This window comes from Meleagris gallopavo, chromosome 1 (assembly GCF_905368555.1).
Source record: "Meleagris gallopavo chromosome 1, MGAL_WU_HG_1.1, whole genome shotgun sequence".
In the NCBI taxonomy this organism is placed as follows: Eukaryota; Metazoa; Chordata; class Aves; order Galliformes; family Phasianidae; genus Meleagris; species Meleagris gallopavo.
Window position 1 is genome coordinate 7,837,192 of NC_139404.1, and position 27,079 is coordinate 7,864,270.

A 27,079-nucleotide genomic window follows, 5' to 3' on the forward strand; every position below is an offset into this window, starting at 1 on the left:
TTTGGAATAGGAAAGGAGCGATCATTCTGGATTTCCTGGAACCTGAATGAACCACCCACTCTGACCACAAGATCACAATACTGTCTAAGATGAAGTCTCAAAATCCCAGAGTCAGACCAGAGAGGAAGACAGTCTTTCTATTGCAACACTATAACTCCATATCCCATACCAGTTTGAATACCATGGAGCACACTGCCAATCTTGTCTCGACTGTCCTACTACACCCACTGCATAGGCTGGATTTAATGCCTTCTAGCTTCTATCTGTTTGGTCCCACGATAGATGGGCTGAATGAGCAACATCTTCCTAGCAACAGTGGGTCACCTTCACTGTTGCAGATTCTTGTGAGTGTGGCATGCAGTCTCTTGTTCATCACAGGAGAAAATGCATCGCTAATGGTGGCAACTAAGTTAAAAAATAATCTTTTATAGCTGAGAATTTGCTCTACTGAATAGGGTTATTTTGTTCTTTGTAGATGTTGCTATTTCCATGGAAATAAATAGGAGGCGTTACTTTTGGAGCGACTTCCATAGAACAAGGCAAATTTTAAAGAATAAGTAGCAAAACAGACAGCTCAGTAAAAATAGTCTAAATAATTTTATTGCTTTTTGGTGTCCTTTATCACTTGAGATTTTGTAGATGTAGATTATTCTTTTATTTTAAGATAACATTGCAGAAGTCAACCTCCTGCCATAGCTCAGACTCCCACTGCAAACTGGTGTTTTCCAGATCAGAATCTGCTGCCTCACCATATGTGCACAGTGACTTTCACAACCCCCTGAGCTGTCTGAAACATGGGACCGAGGGAGACCTTGTCCTTACCCCTCCTGGTGCAGTAGCAAGAAGCAGGCTCAGGTCTGTAGGTGTCTGTGCCCGGATTGCTGATCCATGCCACAGTAAAATGATATCTGAGAGAGGTTTTCTTTAGCTTAAACTAATATAAAGCCTTGTCTACACTGCTTGGATGGTTTATTCTCAAGGGAAGCATGGGATAGTGCCCTGTGGTGTTGCCTAAGGCTGTAGGCACATGTGGGAAATGCTGTGGTTGAATAAGTTATTGTCCTTCAGGTAACATCTGACACAGTCCTAACAACCTTGCTGGATGCTAGCATGCAATTAACTGCCTTATACAAAGGGAACAAAGGGATTTAATTTTCGTTGTGGACATTTAAAATAAAAGATATAAAGCAATTGGGTTGCACTGAGATGTGCAATGGATGGTCTGAGTATTGTCTAGTCTCTGTGAGTTGTAACTTTTGATTATGTGCCCATATATTCAGATGCTCATATGTCCTCATTCAAAAAGAGCACTTTGATTTGGTGATAAGAATTCCTCTGTGCAGCTATTCCAGAGCATTTGTTGCAGAACTGTGTGGTCTGGCATTGCTATTCTTGCCTCAGTTTATCCTAGCGGGAATTATTTTGTTTTAACTAGACCATAATAAGAATATATACACATATTGTTCTGCATTTTCCCCCCCAAATGGGCCAATTTTGTACATAAAGCAATGTTATTCAGTGTGTAGTCAAGCCTTCACAGAAAGATAGTTCTAAGAAATATAGCATGTTATTTATTTATTTATTCATTTCTATTAGTTTAAGCATCAAAGCTACTTATATACAGGGAAACAGAACTACTGCCTCATTTCATAAGCAGTCTTGCACCCCAGAGGTCACTTTTCTAGCAATTCTGCTTCCTGTGTTAGAGGGACAGGAAAACTTCTCTAATGCAATGCTCTTTGCTGTAAAGCTCTTCAGTGATGTCCAGATGGTAGATTTTTCATGGAAGAAAACAAACAAACAAACAAAGATTAAAAGAAAAGAAAGTCTGATTATTCATAGAAGATGGTGACCCAATGATTCCCAAGTGCTGTGACTGATGATGGAGCTCAAGGAAGCCGTATCTGTAATTAACTCAGATCAAGAAAATCCTCTGGAAATTTTGAAGTTGCAATATTCCAACGTTTTGATTTTAAGGACTAATTTTTCAAAGGAGCTCTGGTTTCAGGCTAATTACAGAATAGTCCTGATTTTTAAAGCTCTTTCTGTGCTGACCTGAGCATCTGATTCTGAAAATCTGATCTTGACAAAATGAACAGCAAGATCAAAGTGCAGGCAACAGATTCAGAAGGAAACTGATATTCTAAGGCTATGTTATACTCTACGGTGATCCGGAGTTGTGCTCTGCTGTGTTTAAGTGTAGTACAGGACAGTGTAATATGAACCTCGGTTATGTGTACTATAGTACCAAGGTTGCACCACCTGAGGCTGCTTTAGGATGTGCACTATAGCTCGGAACTGTAGTGTAGATATAACTTTAGCTAAGTGAAATAATCTGTTTTGGCAAAGCTCCAGGCAGAAATTTAATCAAGACATAGGGCATGCAATTAGAGACTGAAATCCATATGTTGGCACTTAAATAGCGGTAGTAGCCTGCTTTTTTGGTTTTGTTTGTTGAAACTGATGGGTTTTGCACCTTTGAAAATGAAGCTGGATACTCTGTTGTTGCAATCCTAAAGCAACTGCTTTGCATGGTTTCCTGTGAACAAAGCATGCCAACTTCCAGACTGACAGGAAACCTTTGTATGCCTTCATGCTGATGGATTTATTAGCATGGAGACTGTCCTGTGCTGAAGTGTCCAATGAGTGTGAAAAACTGGTTGCTCACTCCATTGTCATAAGAAGCTGCCCAACATGAGCAGGGCAGAAAGATCCCATGTGTGCCATGTCTCTTGGCAGGAGCAGACTGCTATGGAGCTACAATTGTAAGGACCCAGCTCTGCCCTTGTTTCATCTCTGTATTGCTACTACTCCGTTCTGAGACCCTGTACATCAGGGACCATACAAATACTTATGGAAAATGGGCAATATAGTTTATAACACTGAAAAGTTCTTCGTAATAACTACATGCAAGGAGCAGTGAATTAGGTGCAGCTCTCGATCACAAGAATTTGGCTTCCCAGTGTGTTTCTGGACATTCACTAGTCCTGATGATAGACTGGATCAGGTAGGTAAGACCTGTGTTATCAGAAACTCTGGTCTGTCTTTTCATTTGTTGAAGGAGATTTATGAAATCCGATCAAACATTTTGTCTATCTCATGTAGGATTTTTTTTTTCCTGGTAATAGAATTTATTTCATTTTTTTAAGTTGAAATTTCCCTTCTCCTTGAACTGTTTTAACATGTATATGGTTGGGGAACACAGGAAACACTTTGGAAAACGAAAAATCTTCAAAGTGCTAGGACAGAAAATGTTTCTTCACAAGCATGTATCACACACTGCTTGGACAGAGGAGGTCACTTGTTAGATCGCAGTGCTCTGCACTTCTGAAACATTTTCCATGTGAGAATCTCATGATACTTAACAAGGTTTAATAAATCTAATTTCACAAAACTCCTTTGAGACAGACAAGTACTGCTGTTGTTGTTTCGAACAGATTGCAAATTAGGCTGCTGAGCAGAATGGGAGTGAGGTACAGGTGGATAGTGACTACTGAGACACTGAAGGAATCACCATTTCACTAAGTGTTGGTCTGTCATACTCATGGCCTCTACCATAACTTTTTGCTATTGTCTTGGATTTCAGTAGGCTCAAGATCATATCTCTTACTTTGGAAACAGTTTGATCCATCCACATCAATACTTTCTAAACATCGCTAAAATCTCTCATCGTCCAATTTCTTTCTTGTGTTAACCATGGGCCAACATGCTTTAACAGTCTATGACATTCCCAAGGGAGGGAATGCCAGAAGCTAAAAGATGCAGGAGCTGCAACTTGATGCAGTCTTTCCAATCTTTCAGAACTAGGTAGAGGATAGACAAGATGCCAACCTTCTTTAGCATTACAGCCCAAGAACTCACCCTGGTGTGTCCTTAACCAACAGCTCAGCTTGGCCATTTATCACTTACATGATTTGAAACTATTTGAGATGGGCAGGTTTCAGTGATGCAAATGTAGCCGTCTAACTCAGAAAATATGTAACTCCAGATTCTGATATGTTTTCAATAGCAAATTAAGAGATTAAGTACTATACTGATATTCGACTTGAAATGCCTCTATCAGTCTAGAACATCTTCTCTACATTCTCCATTTAAAACTGGGTATTACAGTGGTCTGGAATAGCATAAAAGGCACTATGAAATACAGCCTTTACATGGGGGCCGTGTCACAACCTACAGCAGAAAATATTTAGATTCATCAGTAGTGCTGGTATCCCTGTCCTTTTAATCATTAAGGGTTAATAGCCAGAAACTGAGCCAGAAGCAACCAACTTATTCAGGAGCACCATCCCAACTTGTATTTGTGTGTAATCTGATACATTACAGGACAGAAGCAGTAGTTTTTATTCACATTTTTCTATTTTTGATACTAAGAGATCTGTTTTCCAGTGTCACTTTTTTTTTGTTTTCTAGAAAAATGCCTTCCAAAAAAGAGATAACACAGAAAAAACAAACAAACAAACAAAAAAGAAATGTGATTTTTTTTTCCTTTTTTTTTTTTTTTTTTTTTCAGTTAACAGAAAACAGGAAAACTGTTTCAGTCTAGCTCTTCTGAATATTTTGGCAACAAAGATAGAGAGCTAAATATTTGCAGTGGACTCAAAATGTGCCACATCTAGAGAAGTAGTGTTTGAACAGTGAAATAATTGCATCTATGAGAAGAACACAAGATATTGGCAACACTGACAGAATAATGTGTACGACTTCTGTGGACAACCCAGGAATATCTTTCTATATGCTTGTCCTGTGTAATCAAATATAAAGCAAGGACACACAGAGAGATGATTTTCTCTAAGCAAAGAATTGCTTGGAAATTGTTGTTCTTTCTGTACAGTGAGCTGTCACATATGCACTCTGCCTCTGAGCAGCATTAGCTGTTGAAGTGACGTAAGCTTAGCGCTAAGCTGGCAGTCTGAGAAGAGACTCTTGCAGAAGACCTTGATCTGTGCAAGATGGGTATGATTCTACTTAGAGACCTTGTAAACCTATGTGTGACTCGTGTCACATTTACAGCTGATGACTGCCTTTGAGAAAAAGTCTGATGGTTCAAAAACCAGTAAAGCTGGTGGTTCAAAAAGAATAAATGAGACCTTGGAGTTAGAAGTGAATACCATTGTTTGGGGCACATCATCTGTCCCACTCAGAAGGGGCAGAATGAGAGTTGGTGATGCCAAGATGTCCTTAATGCATTCCTGTTCAGTTTCTCCTGTAGTTACATCCTCACATGGAACACTGAAGAGCTCTTTTCTTACCGGAAAGTTTGGGGTTTACACATTTCCACTTGCAACAGGAGAAAAGTCTCACACAGAAGGAAAAGAAACAAAAACAAATGAAAAACCAACCAATCAACTAACTGATCAACCAAGACTGCAGAGGAATGAATTAGCTTGTGATTTTCTAGGAAGCCAAGGAGAGGAAGGTACCTACATTTATTTGGAATCTTTAGGGAGCACGCATCTGGTGTTGTCTAGGCACTTTGAAAATCCCAACCGAGTGGATGCTCATTTTCTAAACATGGAACAGAAACACAGAAAGGAGCAAACAAGAAGAATCTGGCTGCAGGATAGAGGAGGGAGAGAAAGAACCAAGATAAAAGAGGGAAGAAGTTTGAAGGAGACACCAAAAAGTTAGAAAGTGCATATATAACTTAAGTATTAGTGGCAGGTGGCCCATCTCACAGAATAGATCTTTTAGTAAGGATTTAGCCATAAAAGCACGAAATCACCTCAGGCTATTGCACAGTTCAGTGCAAAGCTATTCTACAGAGCACAAATGGCATATGTGCAGTGTAGTCCTTGATGACTCCAGCGGCCTCTAGCACATGTCCTGCCCATATCCTTATTGAGTCCATATGCAGAGAGACTGAACACCCTTACATTATAAGATTTTTTCCTGCATGTAGTTTTTCTAATGCATTATTTTCCATATTGTGAAAATCACATCCTGTTCTCTGGATTCTATGGTTGGAAGATGGTTTATTCTTGAAGAAAGAAAACAGAGGTGGTTTGTTTCACGCTCCAGGAGTCCCTGACCGAACGTGTGGCTAAAGAGAAATGATAGCCAGGGAAAGACAGTCAGTAAATGAGTACATAGTCTCACCAGATGGTCACTCACTTTGGAGAGAGACTTTAGCTGTTTTGATAACAGTAATTTAAATTTAAATCCTCTCTTGTGGTTGTTGCTAGTTTACTTGTGACACAGCAAGGATTCACAGGAAGACAGCTGGGCAGTGGTTTGTACTCTGACATTTTTTTCTAGATGAATCTTTAAATGGGAAATAACCTCCATGACTGTGATTTGGAGATCTTGTATGTCAGCAGCATAAAGGAAACTTCGCAAAAGGCTGAAGCCCTATGTAAATACGAAGGCAGTGGATACACAGATACAAGGTCCTGAAGGAATGTCTTAAGGATTTTAAGAGAAATGGCTGTAGGGAGTGTAGCCTGATCTTCACTTTCAAAAGACAAGACCAGGTTGCAGAAACAAAGTATTGTGTGTGGCCAAATCCAGGACTCGAGTACTCATATTGCTGCTTACACGTGCATATTCCCTACAGAGCTGACCTGAGTATTTTAAACATGGCATATGGATTATCGGTGCAGGTGCTCCCCTATGCAAACAAACAGTGTTTTTTTCTCATCCTTTTTTACAATGTCATTGAACATCCCTAAAGAAAATAAGTCTGAAATTTCTGTTGTCAGGTAGGAGACGGTGAATAATTGGACTTGATTAAAAAACTATTTTAAAGCGAAATTAAGTTCTCAGAACTTGAGAGAATGTACCTTCTGATCCCAGAATCAGCTCGACTCAGAAATTTTTACTGGGAAAAAAGCTTTTTACATGAGCCTTTTCAACAGCTGAGAAGCCTGACTAGGGTTTTGAGGGATCAAATGCTGTGCAGATTGGGCCCAGTGCTAATTTAAACACATCATCTAAAAACTAATTATCCAGATCGTCATTAACGATAATAGCCTAGTCTGACCAGAAAATAATTAAGCATTCTGCATTCTCTTGTTTTTCTCTCTGCAAAAAGTGCCTATTGCGCATACAGACTCAGTGGGGAAGGTGTTCGTTGCTGATTTACCAATAAATTTTTTTTTCCTTGGTGGAAGGATAATGAAAGAAACAGAAATCTGACAGCAGGAGCATCATGAAGTGATTTTGCAGACAGCTGTCCAGACAGAAATCTGGTGAGGGAAGGTGAAAGAGGTGAAGAGAAGGTTTTGAAATACAATGACATATTCACGGGAGGAAAAAAAAACAAAGAAAAGTAACAGAAATAATTTCTTGTCTGAAGAGCTCATATTTTCAGGCTGAGAAGATGTGCAGTGGACTCTATGATGCTTACAGCTCTTGAGCAAATGAGAAGTATTCGAGAGGTCTACAATGGAAAGCACTCAGCACCCTGAGGACAGCCTGGAAGCATGGGAGAAGGGAGGGCTCAGTCTCATGCTGCACCTTCTAGATGGAGGGTTCTCATGTTTGGTAGGGGAGTGATGGCAGCTGCTGTTGAAGCTGTAGAGGTGTACAGCTGACAGTCAGAAAATGTGATAGTTGTCTGGCATACCATCAGAAGATTTGTTTTTAGTGCTCTGAAGTTCTTATATCTTCAGGCTTGAGTCTGCAGTGCCTGCTCTTTTTGATAGGGATTTTTTCTTTCAAAACTGAAGTCATGACTGGCTATCTTAACAAGATGAGCAGCATTATTAAATCTTTTCTAGGTAATTTGAGTTCTAGAGGAAATCTAGAAGAGATGGACTGGTGAGGAGCCAACCTAATCTATATCAAGGGGAAGTAATCTACTAAATATTTCTTTTCTAGCTGGAAATTTTGGCATACTGAGTGATTTGTGGACCTATTTATTTTTCTGAAAAGATGTGCAAGAAAGATATTATGTTTGAATAACTACTGGCAACTATGCAAAGCTGTGCATAGCATAGGTGTTACTGTTAGATATTGCTGCTGTTTCATCCTTCTTAGTAAGTTTCAAAAATCGGGTGATATACAGATATGCATTGCTGTTTTTCATACAAACTGAATGAGACAGTCTCTTATCAAGACTTCTGATTTACATGTGACAGCTGTTCCAAACCCAAGCCTTTGGAATATGAGACATTGATATATATATAATATATTCCATGTGCATCACATCCAATCTGCCGCTTCAGATACGGATTTAATCTTACATCAGTGAGCACCAGGGACTGGCTTCAAAGAGACAGACTGACAGATGTTGTGTATGAAGACCCAGGACATTTTAGGAATGTGGTGTGACCACCTCAGGGCTTGTGGGAGGGAAGAAAATGTCTCTAAAATTCCCTCAATGGTAAATACTTCTATAGAGATGCTTTTAGGCTACTTTATGTCCTTTTGACACTGTTGAATTTGGACTGGACTGAGAAATACAGTCAGATGAAAGGTACAATGAAGCCACTGCCACCTCTCTACCAGTGGGATCATGCAAGCTTATTATGTTTCTTCTTCAGAATTTTTTACCAGCCTTGAGATACTTGCATTCCTGGGAATTGATAAGCCAAGGATGATATCTATACAGAATTTCCTGTTTTTTCCTAGTCACTTCTTCTGTTGATTTAGTTTTTAGCACCCACGACAGCCTGCAATTTGCTGTTTTATTTCATGTACCCTCGTCTGATTGTGAGACACAATGAATAATGATGAACTCTGTGTTACTCAAGATTTTGTAGCCATCATTTCTCTTCTTCACATGTCTCTTTTCCAGCCCTGGCTCTTTGCACTTGAAGCAATCGTACCTATGTAACTGCTGACATACATTCCTGACACTCAAGCTGACCCACAGTGGGACAAAACCACTCCTACTGAAAAGACGCTGAACTTTTTCTCTGCAAAAATGATTCCCCTGTGGTATGGCTAACCATCTTCCTACTTACTTCCTATTGTCTATGGATACACAGACAAGCCATGCACTGGATCAAAAAAAGGCAAAAAAGGTGGTGTATGTTGAGATGTTCTTTCTGTAGTTATGCATATCCTATGGAAACAGGACATACTCTCAGGCTGATGGGAATTAATGCCTTGAAAACAGAAGCAGCCAATTGCTTAATTAATTCTCACTGAAATAAATACTGAAAGAAACATCGTCCTGGTTATGAAAGAGGTAAATCCTTGAGCTTTCTGTCACTGCTGAGATGGTCTGTAGCACAGAAGAAGATTTTGTCTTCTTTGACAGTGATACAGTAGTTAGGTCTTGTACACAGACTGTGAAGTCACATTGCTCAAAGTAGCCCAGTGGTCTACCTCTCTTGTGCCCTTCAGTCATAAGGTTTGCTGCCTTTCAAAACCTATTGGTGGCATTCAGAAAAAAAAATAGCTGCAGGGCTTAGCCTATACGAATCTGAGCTTAAGCCATCATTCGAGATGGTTATGAGTGATTTGGTCTGGTTTATTTAATTTAATCAAAAATAATCAGTTATATGTTGATTTGACATTGTTGGTGAAACTAAAGGATGTTTTTACTTGTGACTAGCAATCACTGGCAGGGGCGGGGAACTAATCTGTGGCTTCACTGCCATAGAAATTCCTGGGCTGGAGAGCAGAGGTGCAGAATAAAAGGGGGCATATGTATTCTTTGTGTTTATTCAGTGGAACAAAATGCCAAAGACTTTAAGCTTTATCATGAATTTCTAAAAAAATTGGAAGAACAGGAGTAAAAGGAATCAGCATTCATTTGGATTAGTTTCTGGAGACCGAGGACAAACATGAAAGGGAAGCATAGCTTGAAGGATATGTGGATCATTTATCCCACCTGCAACCTTACACCATTCCCAGACATTAAATACCCTCCAACACCCTACTAAGAATCTATTTGAGATGAATATTATAAAACCAAAAGCTGAAGATGCAGTGTGCCAGAAGAAGGGAGCAAAAGGTACTGAGGACATCTGTCTTCTGTGCTGGACTTCTGATGTGCTTGCACTGCATTCTGTCAGGCAACATTTCCTGGTAAAATTTATCTTAATATGAACAATATATGAAAACAAAAGCAAAGAGAGTAAATTTGGAAGCCATTCAGAAACTGCTGTCTGTAAGCGATATTTGAGAATTTGTTCATTGAAGTCAGCAGAATAATTTTTACTGGCTTCAGCGTGCTTAATTAGATGCTAAATTCTTGTAATCCTTTGGGTCAGGTGCAATTTTAGTTTCTGGCAATATGTCATTTTCACTTTATTTCAGCCTGGAAGTAAGACAAGGATTTCTTCTTTTATTTTACATCTCTATTGTTTACATAACAAATAGCACATAAACTTGGCATGTTGAGCATATATATATATATATTCAGAAATATAGGTGGCATAATTTATTACTGATCTGAAAGTAGAGATCTGAACATAGGTTTATAAAAATCTCATGAAATCCACAGTTCAAAATAAACACTAAGACTTTTGGAAACTTCAGCTGCCCTCAGGATACACCATGACTAGAGGAAGTGACCAGCTGGCAGAGATTAGAACTAAAGCAAGTGTTTTAAAGAATGAATAAAACTAATACAAAAAAGACTACACAGTAGACCCACCCATAGGATCAATTGATTAATCTAAGTCTTGATTTTTGTCCTTCCCATATGAGCAGAATTTGCATAACAGAAACTGCATTCTCACCTGATGGAGCTACAGTGACTTACCTGTATGGAGACGCTGCTATAGGAACCACCTATCACTCCTGCGATGAGTAATGGCAAATTCTCTTGAATGGCATATGAGCCATCTGGGCACATATATTCTGTTTCATCCACTTTAGTCAAAGATGCCCTGACAAACTCCAAAGACTGTTCTAAGGCGTATGTATCCCTGGAACATGTGTCCAAGATGTGAACTCCAAGTTTAATTCCTGGCAGCAAATAGTTGTCTCTGTTGATTTCATCAATGGCAAACAACATGGCCTCCAAGCGCTGGATGCCTCGATCCTCATTGATTCTCCCACATTCTTCTATCCCAGTGCCTTTTTCATTGATTGGGAATAAGCCACCTAAGACCAGGTCTCCTTCTATCTTAATTTCCTTCCTTACAAAGCTGTGGTCACTTAGGGAAAGGAAAACTCCTTTGGAAAACAAAGCTAGCGCAAGGACTTGCAGTCTGGTGAACATCTTCATTGGTCCTGTTTTAGCAGCTCTAAGAAACATTGGCAGGAGCAAAAGTGCTCTTCATTCCTTTTGATCCATTGCCAAAACTGAAGTGTTGTCCCACAAGTCAGTGAAGAATGGGCAAGTAAGACTTTCCACTGGATTTCTAAAGAAGAGATGAAAATAATTAGAAAAGGCAGAAGAAGTGAGTTACAAAGCTTTATCAATAAAACATTTGAAAACAGTGTTAAGGGAATACAGATAATATGGGAAATAAGAAATATATTTGTCTTGTGCTCTCATAGAGTACCTTATTCCATTTGCTCCATAACTGATTACAAACTAAGCATTTGCTATGGCAGCTGTGTGAAGGCCACAGACATGCAGGGTGACATACTTAATGTTGACTACTGTTCAGCAACGTTTTACATTTTACAAAGAGAGAGATCATTTTGTGTTTTTTTTTCTTTTTTTTTCTCATAGCATCCTGTCTTATTCCATGATCTTTCTATTCTGGACTCAGTCTTCTGTGTTATCATTCACTGCATCTCCAGCTGCTTCTAGCCTTCCCTTAGTAAGTTTTTTTCTTTTTGTTGATTGCACCCTACTTAAAATTCTTTCAGCTATAGCTCTACCACTGTGTTTTCTCCTTGCTGGTAGCTTTTGCTGAGCCCACCACTTGGCCTTCACTTGGCCTTCACATCCGAAGTCTCTTGCTGAAGTCCACCTACCCTGTCTTCCTTTAGTGGACTGCTCACTCGTTGCTAGCAATGGGAGTATGGAAGAAATCCACTGTGGTTTCATGTCTATTTTTTTGCTGAGCATGTTGTTTGAAACACAGGAAGTGACTATTTAAACAGGTGGGAAACAAGGGCTGTGTCTGTATTAAAAAAGTAAACAAGTCCGTATCATACCAGTTAACATATCCCTGCACAGATTAGACTCAGATCAACTAATGGTCTTTTAAAAATGCCTAGGCAAGCGATGACCGGAAATGTTTCTCAGTAAATGATTTGGTTGTATCCACAGAGGCTTGGTTATTTTGTACTGGTTTGTCTCATCAACAGAAAATGGCTTGTGATCCATTTTAGTTATTAGCATAGCTGTTCTGCATGGCACTTTACTAAGTGACCTACCAAGCATATTTATTATGTGGAAGGCCTAGAAATTGAACCTGAATCTCCTTATGCCTTAATCACAAAATCATCCCTCCTGGAGGCACAAAAGGTTCTCTTCCAAGCAAATTAAGTCAAAAAAGGGAGAAAAAAATGAGATGAAAGAGAAAAAGGAAAGACATGACAAGGAGGAATCTTGTACTTGATGCCTGCTTAGGGCATGGAAATGCCTACAGCTGGACTTGCTCTCTTTATTGTTAATCACAGTTCAATGCTCAGATCACAGAGAGAGCAGAGCAATGACGTATTAACTTGGAATATGATTTTACTCTCTCTAAGATCAAAATATTCTCCGATGAGCTTAAAAAGAGAAAAATCAGGCTTCTGAGTGATAATTATGATAATTCTGTGACCCATACACGATGTCTATCTATGGAGTAAAGATACATGATTTATCTGTGGGCTCCCTGTCAATATCTCTTGAAATATGTCAAAGCTGCTGCTTTGATCTCCAGCTTCTCATATAAATCAAGTGTGATCATATTCAAATAGATCAGTTTAATAATTTATTTCTGTATTTACCTTTTTCTTAACAGAATATATATTATTGTAAGATTTGTAGGGTTATTAATAATTTAGAAATACCACAAAGGAATTGAAATAAACAACAATTAAGTTCTAACAGTGAATGATGGATGAGCAAGCTTACTTCAAGGCAGTTGTTTATCATGGTACAATTTCAATGTTGCTGAACCAAATTGTGTAAAATGATAGTATTTTATTCATATTTACACCAACAGTATTTTCTCATAAATCAGTAATGTTACGTAAGAACAGTTAAAGATCTTTTACTCCAAACCTACTAATACGTGTGTAGACTGAGCTGCAGGCTGTTTCAGAAGAACTTTCCATTCAGAAATAAGTGATTAATGGAAAACAAGATTCATCATTCCTCAGTGATCTATATACAAGCCAGTGTGTTGATTGCATGTGGTCTACTAACCAGTTTCAGAAAAGATTTTGTATGTGTAATGTTAGGAGGAGTAATGAAGTAATTGTTCAGCAGTCATTTTATTTCAGACTAAGTGCTATAATTTGCCAAATAATACTCAGATGTATGTAGGACGTAAAAATATTGAAAACATCCAATTGAAAATAAATATCAGACAAAAGGGCAGCATTTTTCACATACATATTTTGTATGATCAATAATTCAATATGTCTGTCTTCTACTGTCATTAATACAATGCATAGATAAAAACAGAACTTTGGAATCTGTTAGTTTGATTTCATGCAATATCCATTCTATTTTCTTCTGTAGCTTCTGTCATCACTGTATCTTGGAAACTGTTCTTATATTTACACTTACAACACTTACAAAACATTTTTCTCTGTATTGTACTTGGAAACAAAGAGGCACAGAAAGATAAAATGAGATTCTTAGAAGAATCTAAGTCCAGATTTTTACAGAATCATAGAATTATAGGAAGGAACCTCTGGAGATCATCAAGTCTAATCTCCTGATAAAGCAGGTTCCCTACAGCTGGTCACACTGGAAGATGTCCAGAGGAGTCTTGAATATTTCCAGAGGAGATTCCACAGTATCTCTGGACAGCCTGTTCCAGTGCTCTGTCACTGTAAAGAAGTTCTTTCTTGTGTTAGTATGGAACTTCTTGTGTTCCAGGCACATTTTCTTGGCTACCAGTTTCTACTAGTGGTAGAAAAGGGCTTTACTTCTCTTTAGATATTGAAGAACATGGTTTGGCAGTGTCTTGAACACTTTGGTTCTCTTGTGGAGCTCTGAGCTTTTCACAGAAGTAAGCCAAAGTTAAGCCAGGGACTTTCGTCTTTGTTTCTTTAACCTGAAAGAATCTCTGATAGCAAAACAAATTTTTCCATCTTGAAACTGGAGTTTTCTCTGGAGGTGCTCTTGGCTAGGTTAGATGGGGCCTTGGGCAACCTGATCTAGTGCCTGATTTGGTGGTTGGCAACACTGCCCACAGCAGCGATGTGGGAAACAGATGACTGTTGAGGTCTCTTACAACTCAAACCATTCTATGACACTATGAAACCATAGGAAGACGCTACGTGCAGCATTCTGCTTTCCAGGAAAACACAATCATCCCATCTCATGTGTTCAGATTCTTCATTTGTATACAGAAGACAGTTAAAAGAACACTACACTAGTCACCAAATATAATTATCTCTTTCTGAAGTCTCAGAAGTCTGTACCCTGCTGCCCATTTAGTTGCCAAAGAGCAGTTTAGTGAGTGGAAGCTGTAGTGTGAAGGCTGATTGGGCTGGGGAGCTTCCCCATGGGGTTCTAATGGAGTGATGCTTCCAGGATGAACAGCTTCTCAGTAGTTTGTGAAGCAGATCAGGGTGGCTGGTGAGTAGCATCACTATGGTGACACAGAACAGACAGCTTGACGTGAAGAAGGGAGGATATTTTAAAGCAGCTCACAAAGATGGGCTAGCATCACAGTTTCTCTCCTGTTCTTGCTGTTGTGCTCCTCCCACATTCTTTCTATGCAGCTTACATAATTCACAAATATCTATAGGGACATTTTGTACCTATTCCAGGCTAATACAGAACATATTCCTCCCCTGAACCATTGTGAAGGTAGCACCCTGGGTCAACCTTTGCCATTTCCTAACAGAAGGGATTTCACCATGCTGACCATTGCATTTGGTCTTTGCAATAATTCTCTCCTAGAACCACAGAATCACAGAATCATTGAGATTGGAAAAGACCACTATGATCATCTAGTCCAATCATCAACCCAACACCTCCATGCCCACTATGTTCCTCAGTGCCACATCTGCCCTTTCCTTGAATACCTCCAGGAACGGTGACTCCACCACCTCCCTGGGCAGCCTGTGCCAATGCCTCACCATTCTTTCTGAGATTAAATTTTTTGCTAATATCCAACCATGTTTCTAGGAAGGTGAATTAACATTTCAGAAAGAAGCATTTGTTGATCAAACTACAATTCCCTCATTTTTCATTTATGTTTAATATTTTAACTCTGGCCATGGACAGGGTTATATTTTTCTAGGGACTCTGTTAATATAAAAAATATTAAAACCATATAAAGCCATATTGAGTTTGGATCCCTGGTGGAAATAGATGTAAAGACTAGGCATAGTAGTGATCCAAACATCAAAATGAAAAATAAACAGGAACAAGCACAAAGAGAACAGTTTCCATGTCTGGATCAGAAAGCTTCTGTCAGCACTTCCCTATGTGAATTCAGCCAGCAGCACTCTGTTTGTGAACTACTTTTCCTGGGCAGGCTGCCTTTGGAGCTCCTTCTTTTTCCACCAAAGGTCCACAGGGGAGAGTGACATCTGCTCTTGGAGGACACTGTCAGAACTTCCTTCAGAAAAAAACAACTTGTGTTAAGACAGCAGCTGTGCAGCTTTTGTTGAAAATACCCTTGCCTGTTGGTTTTAAAAATTCTTTTTTTTTTTTTTTTTACACAACATTTCAGTGCTTGTAAAAAGTTGATTGCACAATTCAGTACATGTACATGTTTGTAGTCTTTCACCCAAAACAGCAAGAATCAGGAAAAAAAAAAGATATCTGGGTTTTCCAAATTCAGCATTCCACTGCTATCATCTACAGAAAAAATATCTTTCATGGCTTTCTTCCAGGGGTATATGCACATGACAGCTCTGGTCTACAGCAGGCTTTTTGCTTTCAGCTCACAGAATAGAATCACCTGTGCTATTGGTTCAGAAATGAATTCTTGTTAGGCTTGAGGTGTCACTGCAATCTCTTTTTCTGAGGGTCAAACTCTGAAAAGAAGTGCAATTGCATGTTCCATTTAGCCTGATGACTTATAAGTAGAGTATGATTGTTCACAGATCAATGAGAAATTTGCTGACACCTTCCACCATATCAACACTGATGTCTGGCATTAGCAGTCTATCTAACAATAGTAGACTTTCCAATTTTCCACTTACAAGGTTAAGAATGGAATGAGAAACTTCACTGATTGCTGAGGCACCTGAGAACTCCTAGTAGGTTCCAAAGCCAGTAGCTAACTAGCAAATGGGACAGTGTCCGTGGACAAGCTAAAACTATGAAGGTTTTTTTTTCTTTTCCTTATTCTCTACCCCTTGCTATCCCAAATTCTCTTACATCCCTCCCTTCCCTCCCTACCCGTTCCTCTCTGCAGCATTTTGTAAGGCTTATCTGTATATCCATCTTCCTGAGAAAAGATGCAACAGGAGCTGACGTGGGTGCTGGAGAAGATTATGTTTAGCTTTATTGTGGGTGGCTCCCTCTTGGCAGTCATGGATTTTTACTGCATTATTTGGGACTATAATGTGATATTGTGATGCTGGAGCCATATGCCAACTCACTATCACCTACCACCCTTAATAAACTTTCTTTGAAGGCAGATTGCTCTCAGTGGAAAGTCACAGGGGAGGTTCCCCATGCCTGTTCTCTTGATCCACATTATAACATTGAAGCTAGTGATTCCTTCAATATCTGTCTCCCTGAGCCCTTGTTGTGCCTTATAAATTTTATCTAAACAAGTATGTTTCTAAAACAATTCCAATTTTGACTCAAAATTCTCTTTCATTTTAAAGACTGACACAAGTTAAATGCCAGGATGTCTTTCTCTCAGAGATCATGGATAACTTACACAGCAGCATTGCTCATCCAACATATTTGGCATGTTTACATGTGCTCTGCCAGAACGTGACCTTAATGCCTGACAAGAACTGCACTGAAAGATGTCTCACATCATCAGAAATGAGTGATGGACAAGCCTGAGTCTCCTTACCAATTATAATTAGAGGTGCCATTACCTCTGGAAAAGAATTGTCTCTAAGGGAATCCAAGCCTTACAGTGACAGGTATTTACCATGTACACAAATTGCTCACATTTTGATTCTGACTGGTTGAAATTCAGTAGGTTGTAGAAGCATTGCCATTCTATTGGAAAAGCCATAAAAGTTTTGGGGGTGATTTCAATATAAAGAGTGACATACAATGCAAGACATAAAATGTTTGTGTAGAAGGAAACCATTCCTCTTAAAATACAAACTTCAATTATATTGGAGGAAAAAGAAGAAAAGAAATCAGAACACTGCATTACTGTTTGCACTCCGTTAACATCAATGAGAGATGCTTTATGTTTTCTACAATGTCAACATAAAACAGATGCCCAGACCCTGCCTTAGAGATGCATGGCATATTCATCCCGTTTCAAAAATAGAACTTCAAATATTCAGTGCATGGTGAAACAAATATCTCTGACGTGATATTCTTGAAGTTTCTAGATATTAAAGGACTCTGTAGATTGCAGCAGGACCTATTAATTTAGCCCAGCAAAGAACAAGGAGACATCGAAAATTACAATACATTATTGTGATGTTAAAATATGAGTCTTTACTTCTTGTTAAATCAAGTGAATGTATTTGGCATTGGCTGAGTCTTTCAATAACAAATTTGGTCTCAGAAGTTGGAGCAAACCCTGAGAGCTAAAGATCCAGATTAGACAGTGCAGTCTCTTAACTCATCTGAGTTTCTTCAGTACTTTGACAATAAGTATATTCATGTATATCAGGAAGGCCAGCCATGAGCCTGAGGCTCTGCACCATCTGGACAATTTGTGGTGTAATGATCTTGGTGTAATGCAGGGTTAGACCTCTGCAAGTCCTACTATCTTCCCAACTGTCTTTTTTTGGATTGAACTGAATCCTACTGCTTTTTATCCATCTGCTTATTTCTTCCAGGCACTGGTGACAGCTGAAAGCACATCAGCAAAGACAGCAATGAACAGACAAGTGCTATCTGCTTATTGATTGTGTGCTATTCAACTTTAGTCTCAATACATCCCGTGTGGTCCTGGAAAGACACTGAAAAGGAAAAGAGGGAATACAGGGTTTTGGGGACAATGGAGCAGCTGATTTATGTGACCTGTGGATGTCACAGCATTGTTCCTGTTAGGTAGTCCAGAGGCACTATTGCCATGCAAAGGTCAACAATGCTGAAGGCTGGATAAGAGACTTAAGGGCATAAATGTAGAGTTGTCTCAAAGTGAACCATGGAATATTCAGTATCAAGTCCTTACTTTAACACTTGTGCTTACTGCAAGTGAATCTTAACTCAGTGAAATTAGTTTCTGCCTAAATGTAGTCCCTAAGGGATATCTGTATATTTAGTCTTTGGACAAATGCTAAGCCTTTCCTTCTTACCTGATTCTTAAGCATCAGATTTTTCCACCCTCACAGAGCTCTGTTTTGTACTCATAACCACTTTTCAGCTTTCAGGGTTTTGCCAGAACTTGGATCTCTCCATGAGTCCATGCTCTAGCCGAGGTTCTTTGCCTGTGCATTCTTGGCTCCCACCAGATGGTATTGGTTCTGGCTGCCAGATTCACTCTCATTGCTCCTCTGCCAAGACATTTCCATCACATTGTGGTAACAGGGCCAAAACATGGCTGAACCTCTGTATATATGGAGGGCAGAGTGTCCTTTCTCATTATAGCTGATGTTGAGATTCAATTTGGCTGCTAACACAGCCAGAGTTAGTCATACAGGCCTTGTAGAGAAGTTGTGCATACCCTTTCTCTTCTGCATCTAAATAAGGGATGACTTTTGCTCTCACCTAAACTATTCCAGTGGGAATTAATCTTGGCCGAAAGCCCCAGGTAACTGCATTCAAATATGTTCCAGTACCCCTCCATATCACCACCCAGTTTAGGAGAAACTTTCCTGGAACAGCAAAGGGGAAGGCCGGCAATAGGTAAAGCCCCCTCCTTGGATCCTTCTCACCCACCCATGGCTTGTTTAGAAGCCAGCTATAAGCCTTCCAAGGTTGGTGGTCCCATTTCTTCCTGGTCTGAGATGTATTTCCTTGCTTACCACAGCAGGGCTAAACACTCAGCTGGGAATTTTCCAAGCTGAGATGGTTTCTCTCATTGGTCTAATGAGGCAACTTTTCTCCTTCTGACATTTACACCAGAAGCTCTTTGGAGGGGGAGCTGTTGCCTTACCCCTGGCTGTTCAGTGCTGCACTCTGTCTCATAACAACCAGCCATTTATTGATGAATTCAATCTGCCTAACTTGCATACTTAGCAGATGGCAACCTTTGACCTCCCTCAAGAGAATCTCTTGATTATTCTGACCAAGGGATCTAGTAAGAAATGCATATGATGTGAATGGCCATGAAAATCCTTCTAATGAAAACTCAGGTACTTGCTGTAGGAGGACTAACTTAGGTGGCATCTACAGAATGAGATCAAGATAGGGGCTACGTAAGTAGAGTCACACTGATCATATATGTTTTGTTATATGTTATACGTTTTATGTCTCATTATATTCTTGATAATAACAAAGACTACCAGAAGAGGATCAAAATGGGGAAAGATGCTGTTTAGGTTTGTAAAGAAAGGAAAGAACTGAAGTGTTTAACTATGGATTGTAGTATTTCATTGCTGAATTTTTTTTTTTTTTTTTTTACAACATAAAAGGATTAAAAATGTAACAACAGTAGTGTCTCTCTAAATGATCCCTTCCCCCTCATATGGAGACGCCAGAGCCCAGACTGGTAACTCTTCCATCACAGGAATGTTGCCTCCAGGCTACAGCATTCATTGAAGTGTGAAATCACAATTAACGGAGCAAGTGTTTTGTAAGTGAGCAGAGACTGCTGCAAATTACATCCTGCTATTAGCTGATTTTAGAACAACATTGTTGAACAGCTTCATGATTACTGGGCTGTGGCGTGTATTAAAAAACCATTAATAAAACGTAATTGATTGTGAATTGTTCTTACTGCGTTTATAGTTTTAAGCATAAATGTCACAGAAGTTTACTGGAAACAAAAGCTGCCTTCAGTTATCGATGGGAACTGGATTGTTCTAAAAAATTTAGATAAGCTGATTTGCAGCTGCTGTAGATCAGTAAACTGCTGCAACCCATGTGTTCTGCTGACTTCAGAGTTCCTCTTCGTGTTTTTGTTCTCCAGTCAGCAAAGAAAAGTGTGAGACTGCCTTGTCTCTGCCAGAAAGTACCTCTGGGAGCTTGATGGAAACAATATCCTCAGTCTCTCAGACCTGCCATTCACTCGGCTTGCCCTTAGAAGCAGGTATTGTCACTAACAGGGAGAAGGGCCTGGCGGTTTCCAATTACTGAGAAACAAGCAACAATACAGACATATACTTAGAAAATATTCACTTTTCTTTCCCTCTTTTGAGCCCAAATTATTTTCAATCCTCAAACCATGTTCTCTTACATGAAGACAGTATTTAATTCTGATCCATGACCTCGTCTTGGCTCATGGATGGACACGTTGTACCACTGTAGGTTTATGCCTACATTTTTCAAAGTTTGGTGCCCTGGTATGAATATAAGGGTTTATAAAAGACCATTCAGTCAGTCTAATCTGGGACTTCGACAGAATTCGGGTCCCAGCCAGATGCAAACTGTCTGCTCTCCTGCACCACTTAATGCTGCTCATGCTCAGGTTGAGAACCCCCAGCCACATAACTCCAGGCATTGCCTGTACTTGCCGATTAAGTGAGAGGGAAACCTAACTCCACTTATTAACCACCCTTAGTCAGAAGGAGATAGAACTGAACCAAAATCCCTGGAGAAACATGCTTAGATATGTGGACTGCACTTTGCCTTATCTGTTTTCTACAGATATTTAAACTCAATGATTTTCATGAGTTTTCTGATTTCACAGAGAGGTGGGATAAAGAGAGAAATAAAAGCTTGGAGTTCTAACTGTAACCACCAAAAGTGCTAGCTGGAGGAGTGCGGAAAAATCTTAGAAGATGACCTAAAATGCAATAATAAAATATCTGCATTATTTATCAACTTTTTGGCACCCTCTGCCTTGGCAAATATTCTAATGTAAACAAGGAGTGGATTGCTGAAAAGCATTTCCTGCAAAAGAGCTAGCAGTAAGAGGATATATATATATATATATAAGTAATTCTATGAAAGCCAATATTTCATGTTTCTGGAAAGTTATATCCCTTAAAGAAAGCAACAAATGGGCCTCATGCTGACAGAGGGAGAGACTTGTACAAGCATAGATCTAAATATAAGTCACCATGCAGCTCATTTCTTTTTTTGACACAGCTCTTTGTAGGCACAGGTGAATCCTGCAGCAAACATCTCCAGACTGCATTGAACTGCTCCTCTTTTCATCTCCTCTATCCATCCCTCAGATCTTGTGTAATATCTTTGTTTGATTCCTTTCATGCAGGCCCACAGCAGTGTGTATACATGCACACATATTTTTATATGAAAAGCCGGAACCTCATATCCCCAACACACCCACTGCTTTTTCTCATTGTAAATGGCTATCACTATGGTAACAACTGCTTAACACAAAATATAGGAAGACAATCAGAAGAGATCATAATTTATGAGATACAACCATGTTCTGTGTAAAGCCACAGATTGATTCCCATCATGGCTCCATGGGGTCCTTGGCACTTGTGATCTGGTGTCTTCAATTCAGTGCAGTATAGACAATAGTTCTTTCTGACTCTGTCTTTGTCTTTATTCTTCCCTGCATTTCAACCATCCGATCAGCCTCAGAATTGAACTCAGTGGCTGACCAACCTGAAACTTAATATCTTTGGAATTAGTGTTCTGCAACAGTGTGCCTTCTGGCAGATGAAAGGATTGGCTGCATCACAGGACAAAGTACACCACATGGTTGTGACATTTTTCCTTGTGAGGAGCCTCTCTGTGGTGCCAAATCTCAGACTTCAAAATTAAATGGATAATAAAACAGAGAAAGAGCCACAGTAAATAATCTGAAGAATAATCTGGGCAACCTGTTCCAGTGCTCCATTCACCCTTACTGTGAAGAAGTTCCTTCACATATTGGTGTGGAACTTCCGTTGCTCCAGTTTATGGCCATTTTCCCTTGGCCTGTCCCCACAGACTGCTGAAAAGATGTTGGAAAATAGATTCCTAGTGAAGCTAGGTGATAGCTGGTAATTCGGTCTTTGACCTACTTCTTTCAAAACCCGTGCGAACTTTGTTTTTTGTTTTTACACTTAACAACATCTTAGTAAAGATCAGGTGAATGTATCCTTATTTATTCTTTACTCTTTCAGTGAATCATGTTTTTCTTATAAGTAATTCAGATGGATAATTCAGGCCTCTGAGGTCCTTCTTCATAAAAAGTCCTTGGGAAATCCTTTTCTGAACTCCAGAGAGACAAGAAAGTTAAGCAATTAAGAACACTAAAAAAGGTTCTGTTCTCAGCTGAGCTTCTTAGAAGTGGATCTATCTTCAGAAAATGGAGGTTGTACACCATTGGTGGTATGGGAAAATGCAATTTGGGGATGAGTAAACCCACTTCTAAGAGGAGATCAGTAAGGTGGTCCTCTAACTCCAGGATAAAATATAGAATGACAAGAAGGCAAACACATAAATTTGAAGCATTCATTACTAGCTGGAAAGAGCTGAAACTGATGCTGGTGATAATCTACTGCCATGATTCAAATGAGTAGGGCATGGGTGATGACTGTTCACTGGCTTCTCTGCTTCAAGAGTGACTGAGCACATAAGAAGGCTGTGGATTGCATGCCCAGAACTGATGAGGGCAGGGGATTGTCCTGCCAAGACACTTTTGAGGTGCTCAGTACTTCAACTAGGAATAAACTGGGACACAAGAGGTTCTGTCTGAATGTCAGGAAGTACTTGTTTACTGTGCAGGTGAAGAAGCACTGGCGTGGGTTGCCTAGAGAGGCTCTGGAGTCTCCTTGGAAATATCCAGAAGCCACCTGGATGTGGTCCTGGTCAGTCTGCTCGGGGTGTCCCTGCTTGAGCAGGCGTTGGACAAAATGATCAAATGAGATTGCTTCCAACATCAACCATTCTGTGATTCCTGCAGGCCAGTGTGGATGCTAAGGTCTGCCTACGCCCAGGGACAGTGGAAAAGTTCATAAGGAAGAAATCCATGTGGCTAGTGAGCCTGAAGGCAACATACCTTCCTGAGACATTCTCTTACCCTTCCTATGAAAGCAGAGCTGTGAACTTGTTATGGGCATAAGTTGCACGGCAGGTTTGCTAGAGCCCTATGGAATGCTGTGTGAGATTGTCCAGCCACTTAAACTCTCTGTGCATTGTGGTCATTCCTTGCCTGATCCTCCCACCTTACAGATTTGATGCCATCTCCTGTTTATACTGGAAAGGTGATTTGTCTAGACAAACAGCAGAAAAGATAAGGCAGTTTCCAAAGTTATCTACTAAACACTGATTTTCATATTTAATTTTCAGCAACTAAAGTGAGGTTCTTTTTCTTTTGTTTCCTTTACAATTAATGGCAGGAGACATGAACTTCCAAATGGAAATTTACCATAGAATCATAGAATTGTTTCTATTGGAAGGGACCCTTAAAGGTCATCTGGTCCAACTCCCCTACAATGAACAGGGACACCTACAGTTAGATCAGATGCTCAGAGCCCTGTCCAGCCTGACCTTGAGTGTCTCCAGGGATGGGGCATCCACCACATCTCTGGACAACTTGTACTAGTTGCTCACCATCCTTGCTGTAAAAAGTTTCCTCCTTATATCCAATTCAAATATCCCCTCTGTTAGTTTGGGGACATTTCCCCTTGTCCTGTCACAACAGACCCTGCAAAAAGCCTGTCCCCTTCTTTCTTACCCTTTAGATCCTGAAAGGCTGCTATCAGGTGACCCCAGAGCCTTCTCTTCTCCAGGCTGAACAGCCCCAGCTCTCTTAGCCTGTCCTTGTTGTAGAGGCGTTCGTCTCTTGGATCATTTATGTACAGACTGGGTTGGAATACACTCTTCAGGTATTCAGGTGCTGCCACCACTACAGAAATCCACAGGGTGAGTTTTAGTCGAGCTTAAAACTATTTTGAATAGCTTTTTATGTAGAGGTTTATTATTTCTTGAAAGGTACAATCCACATTAGGGATGTACTCTGTTTTCACTCCAAGAGGGGTTTGAACTGATTTATTTGGGGAGGTCAAGTGCTGAGTATCTTTCTGTGTGGCCTGTGTGCCTTGTAACAGCAAGCTCTCTTGTTAATACAGTTCTTATTGGACCTTAAAATTATTACTTACATCCTGAATTTCACTGAGGTCGGCATGAATGAAAAATAATCCCATAAAGAATTCAGGAGCTTGCCAAGAGTCACTACATGTGTTTGTTAACAAAACTGAACCTGAGGTGAGGATTTCTTTTCTTTCCTTGCACTTCCTTGCTTTGATCAAGCAGAAGCTCCAAGTCTGCCAAGATTTCTCCTGTCCACAGGAATGTCAGCAAAATGGTCCATGCTACAGGAGGAGTGAAAAGAATGCTCTGCTGTGAGAACTGCCCCTGTTCTTCTGTTGAACACTGATTGAAAAATGGGAGCTGGAAAACCACAAATTGAAGTGTGGACCAAGAAAAAAGGTTAGGAAATGTATATGCCAGATTGTGACCCAGGTTGTATTCCCCTCAAGGGCACATCCTTCTAAATCCACAACTTGATTTGTGAGACAGGAACATAGCAGAGAAGGACAGGTGATCTTCTTCCTATTGTACAGATGTATGGGGAGTGAATAGATGGAGGCATGTTTGGTCTGTGATGTGATGTGACTGGGACATGGTCCAGAGCAATCACAGGCATGGGGCGATGGTTGGACTAGATGATCTTAGTAGTCTTTCCAACCTTAATAGTTCTGTGATTCTGTAATTCTATGAACTGCTGAGTTCTCTTTGGTGGAGTGAGAAGAGAGGCAAATGGCAGCCCTTGGCATTACTTTGCTTGAGGACTAGGGCAGCACCAGGCTTGTAGCCTAACCGTTGTGGAGCCCTAGGACAGACTTTGGGATTCTCCTTGATGGTGACTGGGCAGTGGAGAATTGTAGGAGAACAAACATGGAAAAGAGAAGAAATTCTGAAAGGAAACTTTGAAATTCCCTTTCTTTCTCGGGCATTGACAAATCCTAGACTTTTAAGTGATGTGATGGTTTTGCAAAAAAAAAAAAAAAAAAAAAAAGAACTGTGGTTTAAATTAGATGACATTATGTGCTTCTAGAACTATCTACCTAGTTTGGCAACAAACCAAAATCTCCCTTCAGGACTCAGACCCAGCTGCCTGGCTGTGGAGTATGCTGGCAGACTTTTTCTTAGGAAAGAATAAGTGTGAACAAAATCCTATTATACACAGGAATGAAAAACTTTCGTGCAAGACCAATGAGTGCTGTGAAAGCAGGTGACAATACTCAAATGATAAATCCTATCAACCAATTATATGAGAAACAGCCCACACTTGCTCCACCACAGGCTGCAGTTTTCAATACATCATAGTGGCTCAGAGAACAGACACCTTTGTCTGCAGAACAAAGTTATCTCAAGCAGAAGTAGCAACTGTCATAGATAGTCAGTTGCTTGAATTTAAAGATTTCTCACTACCAAACTGTTAAGTGTGCCTACTTGTAGGCTTTCCTCTCTAAAGCACAACTACAAGGTGTGAAATCAAGGTTCACTGAATTCAGAGCCAAGGTTTCTCTGACTTCACTTGAACCCTCAGCTTACATATTTTCTCTCTCACAAAATGCTGTAAGGCATTTCATTTTTCTCTGAGACAGATTCATTGTCAGGCATTTTCCAGCTGATGTCAGATAAATTACAACACTGATATACCCCACCCATGCAAACAAGGTTTATGGAAAGTCTATTTTCCTATAACTTTCTCTGTGGAGGATTCTCAGGTGTCTGCTGTTGTGGCTGAACTCACCATTCAGCCCTTTTTCAGTGCGATTTTAATCTTGTTCTCATTCCTTTACTCAGACACCTTACATTTCTCAAAAGAATAACTGTAAAAAATTAATATCCTTGAGGTCTGCATTTCATACAGTTATGTTGAAACTGGCTAGCATTCAAACTTTGCTGGCATTGACAGTTATTGTAATTGCATAAGCTGTATTTCCTTAGGAAACCAGCCTGCAAAAGACTACAGTACCCTATGAGGACTGTCCTATACTTGCATTGTCGCAGGCTCTAACTTTTAAATCTAGTCTATTGCTAGATAAGTCCATTGCATAGTATTACTTCTGGAATTAGTTAACTGTAGCATGCAATTCAACTAAATATATTTTAGACATTAGAATAAGGTGAAATAAATTGCAACCAACTGTATCTGTTTCTCTCCTCTGATAGCAAAAAGGGCCTGTGGAGATAGACAGTGGAGTTTTCTACATCGATTGAGCTCTTTAGATTCGTATTTAGTCAGTGAGATCAGTGTAGCCAAAAGAGTTTGGCTTGTAATTCATTTCATTAAACGCTTGCATGTATTTTAGGCTGAATCACACCCTCAACTCTATTGACTATATTGATGAAACCCACATTAAGCCAAGAAGCTAGTTCAAATGCAGACATCTACAAGAGAGATGTCTAGATAAGATGGATTTCCCCTTTATACACTTTTAGCCTTTTTTGATATAGCTGAAGACCTGCCACTATGTCACATAATTTGTATACTGTCAGACTCTTGTGTGCTTAATACTAAAACTCCCCCCTTTCTGAGTACGAGCAATATCATATGAAATAGGAAGAACTCACATTCTGCAAATCTATTCTCTCTATGCGCAGTGTCTTAACTGCACTGTGAAATCATTGATTTGCTGGCTTTGAGCTGTTTTTTCATCAAGTCCAGAGGATAAGCTTTTTTTTTTGCACACCATATTTCTCTCTGTTACGGCTAATGCTGGCTTATTCTCCTTCAAATCTTATATAAAGCTTTTACAGGAGAATGCATCTGTGATATGCTTTTCAATTTTTTATTTTTTATTTTTAATTTTTTTATTTTTTAGAGAAAATATGAATAAAACAGTAAACTGGAAGACTGTGAGTGTCTGT

General features: G+C 39.7%; 1 protein-coding gene across 2 annotated transcripts in view; it reads right to left on the reverse strand.

The window, feature by feature from the left end:
• GRM3 (glutamate metabotropic receptor 3) overlaps positions 1-11,253 on the reverse strand; it is a 46,917-nt gene extending 35,664 nt beyond the window's left edge. For both annotated transcript variants that reach the window (XM_085216320.1, XM_085216311.1), the window contains exon 1: positions 10,661-11,253. In XM_085216320.1, coding sequence (XP_085072446.1) covers positions 10,661-11,158 — 498 coding nt within the window. In that variant the 5' untranslated portion in view covers positions 11,159-11,253. The remainder of the gene's footprint in view (positions 1-10,660) is intronic.
• Between the last annotated feature and the right edge of the window lie 15,826 nt (positions 11,254-27,079).